Source organism: Scyliorhinus canicula, chromosome 13 (assembly GCF_902713615.1).
Source record: "Scyliorhinus canicula chromosome 13, sScyCan1.1, whole genome shotgun sequence".
In the NCBI taxonomy this organism is placed as follows: domain Eukaryota; kingdom Metazoa; phylum Chordata; class Chondrichthyes; order Carcharhiniformes; family Scyliorhinidae; genus Scyliorhinus; species Scyliorhinus canicula.
In genome coordinates this window covers 125325461-125343421 of record NC_052158.1, presented here as the reverse complement: position 1 = coordinate 125343421, position 17961 = coordinate 125325461, and the positions used below count along the sequence as shown (strand labels likewise).

Below are 17961 nucleotides of genomic sequence, written 5' to 3'. Positions count from 1 at the left end.
TGAGGGCTCGTGAGCTCCCCAGGACGATACTTGATACTGTAAGTATAGGTGGAGAGTCCGATTCTCCACCTCAAGATTTTGCCGTTTTAAATTTTGCCCCGTTGTGCTTCGTAGAACATGAAGGCTACTGACCGTTGGTCGGTGACGAGGGTGAACCTCCTACCGGCTAGGTAGTGCCTCCAATGCCGCACAGCTTACACAATGGATGGCGCTTCCTTCTCGACAGCGGAGTGCCGGGTCTCGGAGGCGTTGAGGGTTCTGGCAACTGGCCTGCCCGCCTGGTTGAGGGTAGCAGCCAGGGCGATGTCTGACGCATCGCTCTCTCCCTGGAAGGGGATGGACTCATCCACCGCGTGCATCGCGGCTTTGGCAATATCTGCCTTGATGCGGTGGAAGGCTGCGCGGGCCTCAACCGTCAGGAGGAATATAGTGGCTTTGATAAGTGCGCGGGCTTTGTCTGCATAGTTGGGGACCCACTGGGTGTAGTAGGAGAATAGGCCCAGGCAGCATTTGAGGGCCTTGAGGCGGTGGGGAAGGAGAAGTTCTATGAGGGGGGCATTGTCCAAGTACGGGTCTGGTAGGCAGACTTCAGATCGTGGCGAACACCCGGTACTGTGCGATCTGGTTGACCATCTCCGCCATGCGGGGGAGGGGGTACACATCAAGTTGCGTGAACCGGTTAATGGTCTGGCTGTAGTCCACAACCATCTAATTCTTTTCCCCGGTCCTGACAACCACCAGCTGGCCTCGATGACCCCCTCCCTCAAGAGTCGCTGGACCTGTGACTTGATAAAAGCCATGTCTTGTGCACTGTACCACCTGCTCCTGGTGGCGACGGACTTACAGTCGAGGATGAGGTTCGCAAAGAGTGAAGGGGGGGGTGACATTAAGGGTCGCGAGGCTACATAGAGTGAGGGGGGGTAGAGGTCCGCCGAATTTTAGGGTCAGGCTTCGGTGACTGCATTGGAAATCAAGTCCAAGTAGTAGAGGGGCGCAGAGGTGAGGGAGGACATACAGTTTAAAATGAGCATACTCAGCACCCTGTATCGCGCGGTTCGCGACACAGTAGCCCCGGATCTGTACCGAATGGGATCCGGAGGCAAGGGAGATTGTCTGGGACGCGGGGTAGATGTGGAGGGAGCAGCGCCTTACCGTGTCGGAGTGGACGAAGCTCTCTGTGCTCCCAGAGTCAAAAAGACAGGGGGTCTCGTGCCCATTGACCCGGACGGCCATCATCGAATTCTTCAGATGTTTTGACCGCGACTGGTCGAGGGTAACTGCGCCGAGCTGCGGGTTGTCTGCGTGGTCACAGGTATCGGGGTCGCAAGATGGCGGCCCCCACAGGTCGCACATGTCAGGCTGAGTTGAAGATGGCGGCCCCCACGAGCTGCACAAGGCGGATGACGTGTCTGAAGAGGGCGGTACGGCAGGCACACAGCCACATTGTGGGGTCTGCGGGCCTGTGAGTCCGTGGATCGAGCCTGGTAAGCTTTTGACTTTGGTGCTTTGGATCGGGCCAGACGGACTCTGGCAAAATGTCCCTTTTTGCTGCAGTCGCTGCAAGTCACGGTGTGGGCTGGGCAACACTGCCGGGGCTGTTGGCCCTGCCTGCAGAAGTAGCAAGGCGGTCCCCAGGGCTGAACGGGCAGCCGAGCGGCACAGGCCTGAGATGTAGTCGGGTCTGGTGAAGGCCATGTCTGTGGTGCCCACGAGGGGTTCGCTGGGTCTGCCGGGAATGTGCTGAGGCTCTGTTAGGTCTCCAACGAGGTGGCTGGTTTTACCGTGTCCTGCAGATTACATAGAATTTACAGTGCAGAAGGAGGACATTCGGCCCATCGAGTCTGCACCGGCTCTTGGAAAGAGCATCCTACCCAAGGTCAACACCTCCACCCTATCCCCACAACCCAGTAACCGTACCCAACACTAAGGGCAATTTTGGACACTAAGGGCAATTTATCATGGCCAATCCACCTAACCTGCACATCTTTGGACTGTGGGAGGAAACCGGAGCACCCGGAGGAAACCCACGCACACACGGGGAGGACGTGCAGACTCCGCACAGACAGTGACCCAAGCCAGAATCGAATCTGGGACCCTGGATCTGTGAAGCGATTGTGGCCCCGTTTTCCTGCAGTCGCTGCCGGATGTAGTTAGACTAGACCCCAGCCACGTAGGTATCCCGGATCATCAGGTTCATGTGCTCATCGGCCTTCACATCCCTGTAGTTGCAGTTGCTGCCGAGTAGAGTCAGGTTCTCTAGGTACTCATCCAGCAATTTCCCCGGCGCATTGTCGGCGGATAGTGAGGAGGTGCCGCGCGAACACTTCGTTCAAGCGCTTCACGAACTGTCTCTTTAGAATCGCGACCCCCGCTTCGTATGTGGCTGCGTTCTCAATCATACCCGAGATTCGGTGGTTCACCCGGGCGTGGAGGAGGCGCAGCTTGATGGCGTCGGAGGGAGGCGTTTCAAAGGAGTCGAGGTAGGCCTCAAAACAGCGGAGCCAGTGGGAGATTTCCTTAGCTTCTGTTGCTCGTGCGTCGAGTTCCAGTTTATCAGGCTTCAGAGCAGCTTCCAAAGTGACGTCGGTGGATAATAAATTGATGTACCACCAATTCACTACAAGACGATGAGAGCGAGGGAACATAAGCTTTATTATCGAAGAACTTGCCTGCCTGTGACTGCTGTAACAACTGAGCGTCGCCCCCAGGCAGCAGGTCTATATACCCACCAGGGTTCCAGTACAATACATGGAAGGAGACCGTATTACCATTCCCTGGCCATAGGACTGTACAGACAACTAATATTATGAATACATTCACCACATTTAGTTTTTAAGTTGCGCCAGAATTATTGAATGGCATATTCCCATGTGAATCCTTCCGCCCGCCGCCTGCTTTGAGATTTGCTGCCGGCAGCCGCTGAGCAGAGGACAACCTAACACCCAAAGACCTGACTGTAACTGAGGCGGCTAACGAAGTGCCTACCATTTAAAGAACGGGGAGGGGAGAACCATCTCGAAAAATAAAATAAATAACTTTATTTTTTGGTTGTTGAAATAATTAGTAGCTTCTTTGAGGTGGGTTGGCGCTGTCGGAGGGGCAGGCGGATAGTGGACGAGGGGTAGGCGAGGCGGAGCGTTGCGAGGCCCCCTTCTCCCCGGCTGTGCGGAGGGATTCAGTGACAATTCCTGAGTCAGTGCGGCGGCGGCGGCGCGAGAGAGACCGAAACCGGACAACAGCGACTCCCCGGGCGACTGAGCGAGCTCCGTCCGCGGCTTCATCATGATCACCTCAGCCGGTGAGTTACTCAGGCCGCCTGTTCCTCCCACGCCATGAGGGCGAATGAAGCTTCCCGGCAGGGTTTTCTTTTTAAGTTAACCCTCTCTCCCCACCACTGGCCCAGTTGAACGTGCAGTTTCTGGGCCTTGTGTTGGTCGGCACCGAGAGGCTGAGTCATTGAGGCCTGAGAGCCGTTATTCAGAAACCCTGCTGAGGCCGGGGCCACTTTGCAGCACCATCCACCCCCACCCCGCAACCAGGCCTGAATTATAACCTGTGGTTTCACTGTAATGTCGAAACACCGTGCCCAGGAGAAGGCCGTGATTATCACCAGAAAATCAAGCCGAGTCTTAGGAGTGTAATAGCAGCAGCATATCCCTGAAACTAGAGCAGTGTCAGTGAAGTGCCTGTGTTGTTGATACTGGCTCCAGGAACATGAAGTACTTTTCGGGGTTATGTCCAGTCAGTAAATACAAGGAAGTATTAAACATAGTACTACTTCAGGATAGGCACTCCTGGAAGACAAGTGGCAGTGAATTGAACACCAAGATAAAAGCAACTTACTTTGTATTAAGTATTAAATGAGCAGCTGCTTTTCATAGAGAGAGCTGCAATGGTAGGACAGCACGGTAGCACAAGTGGCTAGCACTGTAGTTTCATAGCGCCAGGGTCCCAGGTTTGATTTCCTGCTGGGTCACTGTGCGGAGTCTGCACGTTCTCTCCGTGTCTGCATGGGTTTCCTCCGGGTGCTCTGGTTTCCTCCCACAGTCCAAAGACGTGCAGATTAGGTGGATTGGCGAAGCTAATCTGCCCTTGAGTGTCCAAAAAGGTTAGGAGGGGTTATTGGGTTACGGGAATAGGGCGGAAGTGAGGGCTTAAGTGGGTCGGTGCAGACTCGATGAGCTGAATGGCCTCCTTCTGCACTGTATGTTCTAGGAGGACCGACATGCATCTTAATTTCACTCCTGTTAAACCCATGGGGGATGTCTGAAATAATGACTGTTCCTAAAGCAAGTCAACAAGGGAGTGATGCAACAAGGACAGAATAATAGTCACAAACAATCTTTATATCTTTAATGTCACAAGTAGGCTTACATTAACATTGCAATTAAGTTACTGTGAAAATCCCCTAGTCGCCACATTCCGGTGCTTGTTAAGGGACACAGAGGGAGAATTCAGAATGCCCAATTCACCTAAAAAGCACCCCTATCGGGACTTGTGGGAGGAAACCAGAGGGCACAGGTAGAACGTGCAGACTCCGCACAGGCAGTGACCCAAGTGGGAATTGAACCTCGGACCCTGATGCTGTGAAGCAACAGTGCTAACCACTGTGCTACCGTGCTGCCAGATAGTTCAGTGTCAATGGCGTGATTGGGAGTGAGTGTTGGAGCTTGCACTAATTTAACACTTTCAACAAAGTGATTGTTCAAAGATGATAAGAATGAGTAGTGGACCACAGGTGGACAGATCAGGAGCAGTGATTGAAAGATTGGTCAAAGAAAAGGGCTTTGAAGAAAAATTGTGAATATAGTGAACAGGAAAGGTCAAGGTATTTATAGTTTCACAGAATAAGGCAGTGTCTGAGTACAAAAGTAGGGTGAAGGAAGATTGGCAAATGCAGAAATAGTAAGAGTTGGGGAGTTGCAGGGTGTTGGATGGAGGGAGTTGAAGACTAGGACAAGATTTAAGAAGTATTGCATTGGTTCTCTAATGTACAACAGTAAGGACTTGAGTAATGGGCAAATGGGGCTTTGTGGATGAACGGATATTTGCTTTTCAATTTTGGACCAGTTGGGAGCTTTTGGAGTGGAAGAGGCTAGCAAGCAGAACAATCATAAAATTGAGTTGTGGGTGTGTTGGTGGAGTGCAAAATAACAACATTAATAAAGGTTTCAGAATCTGATCTTGGATCGGACCTTCGGGCAGAGGAAGGGAACTTTGCAGAGGTGAAAATAAGGGCCTTGTTGATGGCTAGGACAAGGGTTTAAACCGCAATCCAAAATAAGTAGATGCCTAGGTTTCACACCTGTTGGTTCAGATTCAGCAAGAAAATCAAGTTTATAGCGAGATCAAACATGGTGGTAATGTCACACCTCTTTTGAGTTGGAAAAAACCTCATCTATGATTAAGTGTCAGGCAGGCAATTTGGGTGACCTCCCATTTTCTACATTGAACAATACTGTGGCAGAAGAGAGTTCTCTGTGTATGACACTTTTAACCTCCTGCACCCATATTTCAGCCAACCAGGGCACATGTCCTTTATCCCTACTCTTTGTCTCCCATCCTTTGTGCAAACCCTTATCAAATCCTATCTGGGATTCCATTGTGGACAATGAGGCAAGAGACCTTCCAGAGGAACATGATCTTTCTTGCCAGACAAATCCAAGGAAAATATTGACAGCAGCAACAGGTTGATGAATGCAATGGATTTGAGTCAGTAAATCACGAGGCTCTGTGGATTGTGCTTCAAAGATTTGGATGTCCAAGAAACTTAATCACAATCCCTGGATCCTACCACCCTCGACACCGTGCTTGCTACCCCATTCCAAAACTCCCCCAGCGCTGGGCATGCCCAGAACATATGGGCGTGGTTCGCTGGGCTCCCCGAGCACCTAGCACACCTGTCTTCGCCCCCGAAAAACCTACTCATCCTTGTCAGCCCAGCAGCGCCAGCCCCCCCTATCCCTGCCCCGCTCTAAAAACATCCTTCTCACTCTCGGAGTCCCATGCGACCATACAAATCCCGTAATACTCCTGTTGACCCTCCTAAAAAAGGCTTTCGGGATAAGGATGGGGAGGCACTGGAACAGAAACAAAAACCTTGGGAGCACTGTCATCTTGATGGACTGCACCCTACCCGCCAGCGACAGTGGCAAAATGTCCCATCTTTTAAACTCCTCCTCCATTTGCTCCACCAGCCTAGTGAGGTTAAGCTTGTGAAGGGCCCCCCCAGCTCCTAGCCACCTGGACTCCCAGGTACCGAAAGCTCCTCCCCGCCCTTTTCAGCGGAGCCTATCAATCCCCGCCTCTTGATCCCCCGGGTGCACGACGAACAGCTCACTCTTACCCAGGTTGAGCTTGTACCAGAAAAGCCCCCAAATTCCCTAAGGATCTGCATCACCTCCGGCATTCCCCCCACTGGGTCCGCCACATAAAGCAACAAGTCATCTGCATATAATGACACTCGGTGCTCCTCCCCGCCCCGCACCAGACCCCTCCAATTCCTCGACTCCCTCAACACCATGGCCAGGGGCTCAATTGCCAACGTAAAGAGCAAAGGGGACAGGGGACACCCCTGCCTCGTCCCCCGGTACAACCGAAAGTACTCCGACCTCCGCCTATTCATGGCTACGCTCGCCATCGGGGCCTCATATAACAGCCTCACCCACCTGACAAACCCCTCCCCGAACCCAAACCTTTCCAGCACCTCCCACAGGTACCCCCACTCAACCCTATCAAAGGCCTTCTCCGCGTCTAATGCTACCACTGTCTCCGCCTCCCCTTCTACCGCCGGCATCATTATAACATTCAGAAGCCTGTGTATATTGGTGTTCAACTGCCTTCCCTTCACAAACCCCGTCTGATCCTCATGAATGACCCCCAGCACACAGTCCTCTATCCTTGTGGCCAAGATCTTCGCCAACAGCTTGGCATCCACATTTAACAACGAGATCGGCCTATATGATCCACACTGCAGGGGGTCCTTGTCCCGTTTAAGGATCCTCCAGCTCAATCGGCGCCCCCAGCCCCTCCACCGGGGGCTCGGACCGATACAATTCCGCATAAAAGTCCCTGACGACCCCATTAATGTCCACCCCACTTCGCACCACATTGCCTCCCCTATCCGTCACTCCACCAATCTCCCTGGCCGCGTCTCGCTTACATAGCTGATGCGCCAGCATCCTACTCGCCTTCTCCCCATAATCGTACACCGCTCCCTGTGCCTTCCTCCACTGAGCTTCCGCCTTTCCGGTGGTTAGCAAGTCGAACTTGGCCTGAAGGTTGCGTTGCTCCCTCAACAGTCCCTCCTCCGGAGCCTCCGCGTATCTCCTGTCCACCCTCACCATCTCCCCCACCAACCTCTCCCTCTCACTTTGCTCTCCCCTCTCCCTCTGGGCTCGGATGAAAATCAACTCCCCTCTAATCACCGCCTTCAATGCCTCCCAAACCGTCCCCACCCGACCTCCCCATTATCATTGGCTTCTAAGTACCTCTTGATACACCCCCGAACCTGCCCGCCCACTTTCTCATCAGCCAGGAGTCCCACCTCCAGGCGCCAAAGCGGGCACTGGTCCCTCTCCTCCCCCAGCTCAAGGTCTACCCAGTGCGGGGCATGGTCCGAAATGACTATACCCGAAATCAGCCCCCTGCTCAGGACAAAAAAATCGATCAGGGAATAGGCCTTATGCACGTGGGAAAAAAATGAATACTCCCTGGCCCTCGGCCTCACGAACCTCCAAGGATCCAGCCCTCCCATCTGGTCCATAAACGCCCTCAACACCTTAGCCACTGCGGGCCTCCTCCCATCCTGGACATGGATCGATCCAATGGGGGATCCAGCACTGTGTTAAAGTCGTGTCTCCCCCCCCCCCCCCCCCCCCCCCAGGTCTCTAGATCCGGAATGCGGCCCAACATGCGCCGCATAAAACCCGCATCATCCCGATTTGGGGCATAGACATTCTCCAGCACCACCCGCTCCCCTTGCAGCTTGCCGCTCACCATCACATACCTCCCTCCACTGTCAGCCACCACCTTTGACTCTAGTTTTCCCTATTAGTGGAAATATCCTCTCCGTGTCCACCCTATTCAGGCTTCGCATTATCCTCTGTTTAAATAAGATCCTTCCTCATCCTTCTAAACTTCAATGAGTACAAACCCAGAGTCCACAACCATTCCTCATATGACAAGCTCTTCATTCCAGGGAATATTGCTAAATCAAAATACGAATATTTTTTTGTTTTTTTTATTAATATAATTTTTATTGGAATTTTTTACAGAAAATATAAAACATAACGACAAACAATGAAATGCAACAAAATAACCCATAATAACTGTGACACCCCCAGTATCGACGCATGTATCACATCCCCCCACCCCCCCAACCCCAATGAACAACAAAAGAACTTAAAAATATATTAAAATTAAATAAACAAACATAGTCATTGTCCGCCCCCCCCCCCTCATTTCTCTCCCCCTTCCCCGCCTCCGCCCCCGGGTTGCTGCTGCTACTGTCCCTGTACCCTATCGTTGAGCCAGAAAGTCGAGAAAAGGTTGCCACCGCCTAAAGAACCCTCTCAAGGCGAATTTGACCTTCTCTAGCTTAATGAAACCCGCCATGTCATTGATCCAGGTCTCCACGCTTGGGGGCCTCGCATCCTTCCATTGTAGCAAGATCCTTCGCCGGGCTACTAGGGACGCAAAGGCCAGCACACCGGCCTCTTTCGCTTCCTGCACTCCCGGCTCCACCCCAACCCCAAAAATCGCGTGTCACCATCCTGGCTTGACCCTGGATCCCACCACCCTCGACACCATCCTCGCCACCCCCTTCCAGAACTCCTCCAGTGCCGGGCATGCCCAGAACATATGGGCATGGTTCGCTGGACTCACCGAGCACCTGACACACCTGTCTTCACCCCCAAAGAACCTACTCATCCTCGTCCCAGTCATGTGGGCCCTATGCAGCACCTTGAATTGGATGAGGCTAAGCCGTGCACACGAGGAGGAAGAATTAACCCTCTCCAGAGCATCAGCCCATGTCCCGTCTTCGATCTGTTCCCCCAGTTCCCCCACCCACTTAGCTTTCAGCTCCTCTACTGACGCCTCCTCCGCCTCCTGCATAACCTTGTAGATATCAGATATCTTCCCCTCTCCGACCCAGACCCCCGAAAGCACCCTGTCGCTCACCCCCCTCGCGAGAAGCGAAGGGAATCCCTCCACCTGCTGCCTAGCAAATGCCTTTACCTGCAGATACCTGAACATGTTCCCCGGGGGAGCCCAAATTTCTCCTCCAACTCCCCCAGACTCGCAAACCTCCCATCAATAAACAGGTCCCTCAGCTGTCTGATGCCCGCTCTGTGCCAACCCTGAAATCCCCCATCAATGTTCCCCGGGACGAACCTATGGTTCCCCCTTAACGGAGCCTCCATCGAGCCCCCCACTTCTCCCCTATGTCGCCTCCACTGCCCCCAAATCTTGAGGGTAGCCGCCACCACCGGACTCGTGGTATACCTCGTAGGAGGGAGCGGCCACGGCGCCGTTACCAGGGCCCCCAGGCTTGTATCTCCACGGGACGCCCTCTCCATCCGTTTCCATGCTGCCCCCTCCCCCTCCATTACCCACTTGCGCACCATCGACACATTGGCCGCCCAATAATAACCCGAGAGATTGGGTAACGCCAGCCCCCCCCCCATCTCTACCCCGCTCCAAGAAGACCCTCTTCACCCTCGGGGTCCCATGCGCCCAAACAAAGCTCATGATGCTGCTAGTCACCCTTCTAAGAAAGGCCCTAGGGATAAAGATGGGCAAACACTGAAAAAGGAACAAGAACCTCGGGAGAACCGTCATTTTGACGGACTGCACTCGACCTGCCAACGATAGCGGCACCATGTCCCACCTTTTAAATTCCTCCTCCATCTGCTCCACCAGCCTGGTAAAATTAAGCTTATGGAGAGTCCCCCAACTCCTGGCCACCTGCACCCCCAGGTATCTGAAACTCTTCACTGCCCTCTTAAATGGGAGTCTCCCAATTCCCTCCTCCTGATCACCCGGGTGTACTACAAATACCTCACTCTTGCCTAAATTTAACTTATAGCCCGAGAAGCCCCCAAATTCCGCTAACAGCTCCATCACCCCCGGCATTCCCCCCTCTGGATCCGCCACATACAACAGCAGGTCGTCCGCATACAGCGACACACGATGTTCCTCCCCACCCCGCACCAGACCCCTCCATCTCCCTGACTCCCTCAACGCCATAACCAAAGGTTCAATCACCAGTGCAAAGAGCAAGGGGGACAGGGGACACCCCTGCCTGGTCCCACGGTAGAGCCTAAAGTACTCCGATCTCCTTCCATTGGTAACTACACTTGCCATCGGAGCCGCGTAGAGCAGCCTCACCCATTTGATGAATCCCTCCCCGAATCCGAACCGCTCCAGCACCTCCTACAGGTACCCCCACTCAACTCTATCAAACGCTTTCAAAATACGAATGTTAACCCACACTGGGTCAGTCAAATATTCCACCTCCCATATATGAAATGAGACTCTGGAATATTTTGAGCACTTTCTATACCGTGGCAGCCACCTCTCTCAAATATCCGCCACTGACATTGAAATCCAACACCGAATCAACTGCACCAGTTCAACCTTCTGCAAACTGTGGTAGTGAGCATTTGATAACAAAGACCTCCAAAGTCAACAAAAGTCCTAGTGTACAGACCAGCTGTTGCCAGCAAGCTGCTGTGCTGCAGTGATTCCTCGGTTGTCTTTCAGCAGCATTCAAGGGTGCCAGAGAAACTCAATTAGCAATGCCTCTGGTACATCCTCCAGATCCATTTGGAGGACCGTCATGCAAACTGTTGTCTTTCTTGAAGCCAGGTCCACAATTATTCAGGCAAAATCAACTTGGATGGACTGGACACATTGTTGGGATGGCTGTAAACTGCCTCCCCTGTCAGTTTCTCTTCTCCCAACTCTCAAATGACCAGCATTCTGGGTAAGACAAAGAAAACGCTTGAAAGATACTCTGAAGTCCTTCTTGAAGCACAGTGGCATTGACTGGGAAGAGCTAGCATTTAGAATACTGACCGCCTGTTAATCAAACTGCATCATGCTTTGAGCCAGTGTTTTAATGATGAGGCAAAGAGAGTTATGGCAGAGAAGAAAAAAAAAGCAAATCCTGCACTCTAGATCCCACTGCTTAGTGGGATATCCAACCTCATTTCAAAGATCTGCAGGTTGAGAATTGGCCTGTTAAATCACAAAAAGACCCATGGCAGAAACTCATGACCCGGAGTAGACAACATCCTCAAACTGACAGACAGCCTTTGTTGACTGAAGTGCATACAGATAAAATCCAGAGACCATGCCCTATTCATTGTGTTAGCACTGCTGAAAAAAATTCAGCTTTGGTCTACCATGACCACCCCTTCACAAATAAATCTGTGCTGTCTGTGAACAGCTTATTCTTGACCTTGTGCTTAGTAACTCTGCCTTCGACGATAGATTGTGCTAACTTCTCCACAACCGGCTAGAGGAAATATGGCATAAAAATACCCCTGAACAAAGAGTACACATGCAGATCTTCAGTTTGTATCGTAAGGTGCTCTTCAGGAGATCGCTGGGGACCAGCAAACTTTCAATTTTTCCCCTTGCTCTCTTTATGGGGAGGTGTCCTAATCCACTAGCAGCCCCATTTAATAATCTTTATTGTCACAAGTAGGCTTACATTAACACTGCAATGAAGTTACTGTGAAAAGCCCCTAGTCGCCACATTCCAGTGCCTGTTCGGGTACACAGGGAGAATTCAGAATGTCCAAATTACCTAACAGCATGTCTTTTCTGGACTTGTGGGAGGAAACCAGAGCACCCGGAGGAACATGCAGACTCTGTACAGACAGTGACCCAAGTTGGAATCGAACCTGGGACCCTGGTGTTGTGAAGCAACAGTGCCAACCACTGTGCTACCGTGCTGCCCAAAGAAGGGAAACAAGGGGCAGCATGGTAGCATTGTGGATAGCACAATGGCTTCACAGCTCCAGGGTCCCAGGTTCGATTCAGGCTTGGGTCACTGTCTGTGCAGAGTCTGCACATCCTCCCCGTATGAGCGTGGGTTTCCTCCGGGTGCTCCTGTTTCCTCCCACAGTCCAAAGATGTGCAGGTTAAGTGGATTGGGTGGGGTTACTGGGTTATGGGGATAGGGGGAGGTGTTGACCTTGGGTAGGGTGCTCTTTTCAAGAGCCGGTGCAAACTCGATGGGCCGAATGGCCTCCTTCTGCACTGTAAATTCTATACGGTCACACGAAATTTCACTTTTTATTAGAGTTTCATTTCCATGCTGTCAAACTAGTCGTTTGTGTTGTGTGTTTTTTGTCAACCAGTTTCTTTCAGTTCAACTCTGCCATTCTCTGCTGATGAAATAATACATTTTTCAAATATTTTATCATTTGAAATTATTTATCCCCTTTTTCTGAATGGCTGAGCTACTGTTTTTGGTTTTGTTGCATACTGCCAGCCACTGCCAGCACCAAGGTGTTTTAATGGTCAGTTATATGGTGTGATACTTGGAAAGGGATGGATCCTGGGGCATTTGACTCATTAGTGCTGAAGATGAGCGATATACATTTGTACATTTTTCTCCCCGTCGTTTAATTTCTGATTGTTTTTAGTTTGAGTACAGGCGTGTATGCTTTCGTAACTCGCTTGTTCAATTTTCTCCAAACTTCTCAAAGGCAGTGACACTTGCTAGAGTGTGGCTCGTGTGTGAAATTGCAAAGTTGCACACACAAGTTGGAATTTGAAATCAAGAGGCTACAAGCTATTCGACGGTGGGGATATCACAGCTGTGGCCTAACCTGTTCTCATCTGATATCCATAAACACACATCCTGTAGATATTGATGGATAATGATTGGAAGTAAAAACCAAGGCTGGTTTCCTTCTCCATAATCCTGGTATGCTTGTGGTTGTGGCAGAGATTAGCTAACCCATAAAACATAAGGGTTAACCCATAAACCATATAAGCCATAACCATAAGGATAGCATGGTAGCACAAGTGGATAGCACTGTGGCTTCACAGCGTCAGGGTCCCAGGTTCGATTCCTTCCTGGGTCACTGTGCGAAGTCTGCACGTTCTCCCCGTGTCTGCGTGGATTTCCTCCGGGTGCTCCGGTTTCCTCCCACAGTCCAAAGACATGCAGGTTAGGTTGATTGGCCATGATAAATTGCCCTTAGTGACCAAAAAGGTTAGGAGGGGTTGAAGAATAGGGTGGAAGTGAGGGCCTAAGTGGGTCGGTGCAGACTCAATGGTCCGACTGTCCTTCTGCACTGTATGTACTCTGCACGTAGGAGCAGAATTAGGCCACTTGGTCCACCGAGAAGCTCTGCCATTGAATCATGGCTGCAATTTTTCTCATCCCCATTTTCCTGCCTTCTCCCCATAACCCCGATCCCTTATTTTGTATTTTAAAAAACATTTTATTGGGGTATTTGTAGTTTTTATAATAGTTAGCCGCCCAATAGTACCAGAGAGGTTGGGCAGCGCCAGTCCCCCTCTATCCCTGCCCCGCTCCAAAAAGACCCTCCTCACCCTCGGAGTCCCGTGCGCCCAAACAAATCCCGTGATGCTGCTGTTCACCCTCCTAAAAAAGGCCCTCGGAATAAAAATGGGGAGGCACTGAAACAAAAACAAAAACCTCAGGAGCACTGTCATTTTCACGGACTGTACTCTACCCGCCAACGACAGCAGCAGCATGTCCCACCTCTTAAACTCCTCCTCCATCTGCTCCACCAACCTAGTAAAATTAAGCTTATGCAAAATCCCCAACTCCAAGCCACCTGAACCCCCAGGTACCTAAAACTCCTCACTGCCCTTTTTAGCGAGAGCCTACCAATCCCCTACTGATCTCCCGGGTGTACAACAAACAGCTCGCTCTTGCCCAGGTTCAACTTGTAGCCCGAGAAACTCCCAAACTCAGCAAGAATCTCCATCACCTCCGGCATTCCCTCCACCAGATCTGCTACATACAGCAGCAAGTCATAGAACATAGAACAGTACAGCACAGAACAGGCCCTTCGGCCCTCGATGTTGTGCCGAACAATGATCACCCCACTTAAACCCACGTAACCTGTATACCCGTAACCCAACAATCCCCCCATTATCCTTACACTACGGGCAATTTAGCATGGCCAATCCACCTAACCCGCACATCTTTGGACTGTGGGAGGAAACCAGAGCACCCGGAGGAAACCCACGCGCACACGGGGAGACACTCGGTGCTCCTCCCCACCCCGCACCAGACCCCTCCACCACCCCGACTCCCTGAGCGCCATGGCCAGAGGCTCAATTGCCAACGCAAAAAGCAAGGGGGACAGGGCGCACCCCTGCCTCGTCCCACGGTAGAGCCTGAAGTACTTGGTCCTCCTCCCGTTTGTCACTACACTCGCCATTGGGGCCTTGTACAGCAACCTCACCCATTTAATAAACCCCTCCCCAAACCCGAACCTCTCTAACACCTCCCACAAGTACCCCCACTCAACCCTATCAAAGGCCTTCTCTGCATCCAATGCCACCACAATCTCCGCCTCCTTCTGCCGCCAGCATCATTATCACATTTAGCAGCCTTCGCACGTTAGTGTTCAGCTGCCTCCCCTTCACAAAACCCGTCTGATCTTCATGTATCACCCCCGGCACACAGCCCTCTATTCTAGTGGCCAAGATCTTCGGCAGCAACTTGACGTCCACATTCAGCAGTGAAATTGGCCTATATGATCCACACTGCAAGGGTTCCTTATCCCGCTTCAGGATCAGGGAAATCAGCGCCCGTGACATCGTCGGGGGCAAAACACCCCCCTCCCATGCCTCGTTAAAGGTCCGAACCAACAGGGGGCCCAACAGGTCCGCGTATTTCTTATAAAATTCAACCGGGAACCCATCCGGTCCCGGCGCCTTCCCCGACTGCATGTGGCCAATCCCTCTAACCAGCTCCTCCAACTCGATCGGTGCCCCCAGTCCCTCCACCTGCTCCCCCTGTACCCTTGGAAATCGCAGCCTGTCCAAAAAGCTCTCCATTCCCCTCCCCACCACCGGCGGCTCTGAAATCGATACGGGAATAAACCCTGTGCATGTGGGAGAAAAAAAGAGTACTCCCGAGCCCTCGGCCTCCCAAACCTCCAGGGATCCACCTCTCCCATCTGGTCCATAAATCCCCTCAACACCTTGGCCGCCGCCGGCCTCCTGCCTGTCCTAGAACTAGAACGATCCAGTAGGGGATCCAGCACCGTATTGAAGTCCCCCCCCCGCCCCATGATCATGCCCCCCACCTCCAGGTCAGGAATGCGGCCCAGCATACGCCTCATGAAACCAGCATCATCCCAATTTGAGGCATACACATTTACCAACACCACCCTCTCCCAATTGCAGCTTACCGCTCACCATCACATATCTGCCGCCACTATCAGCCACCACCTCAGACGCCTCAAACACCACCCTCTTCCCCAGCAGGATCGCCACCCCCCGGTTCTTCACGTCGAGCCCTGAATGGAAAACCTGCCCCACCCACCCCTTCCTCAGATGAACCTGGTCCGCCACCTTCAGGTGAGTCTCCTGGAGCATGGCCACGTTCGCCTTCAACCCCTTCAGATGCGAAAACACCCGGGCCCGCTTAACCGGCCCATTCAACCCCCTCACATTCCACGTGATCAGCCGGATCGGGGGCACCCCGCCCCCTTCCCCCGTCGACTAGCCATAGCCCATCGACTGCTCGCCCCTGGCCAGCACCCCCCACTCGGCCCGTTTCCCACGGCGATAGAACCTCACCCCGACTCACCCCAGCTCCTCCCTGGCCAATCCAGCAGCAACCCGGTATCCCCCCCCGGGCTAGGACCCCTCCTTCCTAGCTGCGACGCTCCCTCCATAGTACTCCCATGAGCCAGCTGACTTCTGCTGACCCCGGCAGCTCCCGCCCTAACTCCGACCCCTCCCAATATGGGGTCACCCCTCCATCCTGCAGCAGCTCCTTGACACCGCTCCAGCGGGGGAAAACGGAACTGATATCCACGCCCCTTGCCTCCAGCTCCACCCCCCTCGTCCCGCAGAGCGGGAAACCAGAGGAAAGCCCGCGCTTTCCCAGTGCCCCATCCCACCCCCTTAACGCAGCTCCCAAATAGCTGTCCCAACCCATCCACCAACTCCGTACAAACAAAAACAGAGATCAACCACAAATCCCGATACCCCCCTTAAAACACAAAACCATAACCAACATCATCCGAAAGCGGGAAAAAAAACAAACAGAATAACCAGCAACAGCATAAACAGTGATACAAAAAACCACCACAGCCCCCAATCCCTAGTTTGAGTCCAACTTTTCAGCCGAATTTCACCTGCTTGCTGTGGAGCACCGCCTTTGTCCGGTTGAACCCGTTTTTCTCCTCGCCCCACTCCGGGTCCGCACCATAAATCCCGGGGGGTTTTGCTCCAGACCCCTTTACCCACCGGGAATCGTCGAATCAGTGCCGTTTGGGGCCCTTAAAAGAGCCCACAAGTCATTTAAAAGCGGGAGCTGCCGAACGTGCGGCTTAGCTCCGCATAGCTGCAAACAGAAGTCTCCATAAGTTTTTTTGTCGATATCTGATGCTTTCCCCTCTCCCACCCATGTTCTGGAAACTACCCTGTCCTGTATCTCCCAGTGGCAGGAGCGGGAAGATCGGAACCTGCCTTCCCAGAAAATCCCGTACCTGCAGATATCTAAACCCATTCCCTGCTGACATTTCTCCTCCAAATCCTTCAAGCTAGGGAAGCTCCCGTCTATAAATAGATCTCCCATCCTCTCAATTCCTACTCTCTGCCAGCTCTGACACCCTCCATCTAGCCTTCCCGGCACAAACCGCTGGTTGTTGTAAATCGGGCCCAGTCTGATGCTCCCTCCGCTCTCCTATATTTCCTCCACTGCCCCCAGACTCTCAGAGCCGCCACTACCACTGGGCTTGTGGAGTACCAGGCCAGCGAGTGCCCCCAAACTTGTGAAACATCCTCTCCACATCCACTCTATCTAGGCGCCTCAATATCCTGTAAGTTTCAATACGATTCCGCCTCATCTTTCTAAACTTCAATGAGTACAGACCCAGAGTCCTCGACCGTTCCTCATATGACAAGCTCCATATGACAACCCAGCTTAGACCAAGTATTTTATATACTACGGACCTTCCTAGTATGTTTAGCTCAGTTATTCATTGTCTGCATACATCCTGCAAATGCTGGTTAACTTTATCCTTTTGAAGGCAATCTTTCTAATTATGGTTTAAATGGCCTCTGCTCTGCTCTGTTTACTATGATGGTAGAATAAATTTAACCCATGCCTGGTAGAACTGGTGAAGGGACTATGCACCCTCAGTACACTGCCAGCACTGTTACACATCAGGTAACTTGTCTGTTACACAGAATCATGGATCTTTTTTCATGTATGTATTCTTGAAATGCAGCATTAATTTTTTTGATTTTGTACTGTATCATGATTGCTTTTATGAAAACTGGTTATTTTAGTGGAAGAAGGTGAAAATTGAAAATTCCTGTTTGCAAAAATATTGGTGTCTCCCAAAATAAAGTCTGGCTAGCATGAAGGTCTTGTTTGTGTCTGTAGTATTTATTGGTCGAGACGGTTGTTACTTGGTTTTACGTGATCTACTAGAAGTGATTCATACATTTTGTGCTGAACGTTTTTCCTTTTAATTGCACTTTATAGCTGGAATCATTTCGCTTTTGGATGAAAAAGAACCACAGCTCAAGGTAAATGTTTCTTCCTCACAGCAAATGTTAAGTAGGATTGAGTGTGCTGTGTGATCTGGGAACGCTGCTAAACACTTGACTACAGCGCAGTATTATTTATTTTAAAGAAATGATGTTTGTTCTTGACAATTCTGCAGTGTGAAGTTAATGTAAATATTATAGGGGTGAAGTCTATTTATTTTGTAA

The 17961-nt window shown here is 51.7% G+C and overlaps 1 protein-coding gene and 1 long non-coding RNA gene across 2 annotated transcripts in view; one reads left to right on the top strand and one right to left on the bottom strand.

Moving 5' to 3' along the window:
• The window catches only part of LOC119975949, a 59537-nt gene extending 55534 nt beyond the window's left edge, over positions 1 to 4003 (bottom strand). The window contains exon 1 of the long non-coding RNA XR_005462837.1: positions 3844 to 4003. This is a non-coding gene — a long non-coding RNA (uncharacterized LOC119975949). The remainder of the gene's footprint in view (positions 1 to 3843) is intronic.
• The window catches only part of psmd1 (proteasome 26S subunit, non-ATPase 1), a 135677-nt gene continuing 120824 nt past the window's right edge, over positions 3109 to 17961 (top strand). Inside the window, exons 1-2 of the mRNA XM_038815916.1 lie at positions 3109 to 3298; positions 17732 to 17775. Of these exons, the coding sequence (XP_038671844.1) occupies positions 3283 to 3298; positions 17732 to 17775 (60 nt within the window). The 5' untranslated portion in view covers positions 3109 to 3282. The remainder of the gene's footprint in view (positions 3299 to 17731; positions 17776 to 17961) is intronic.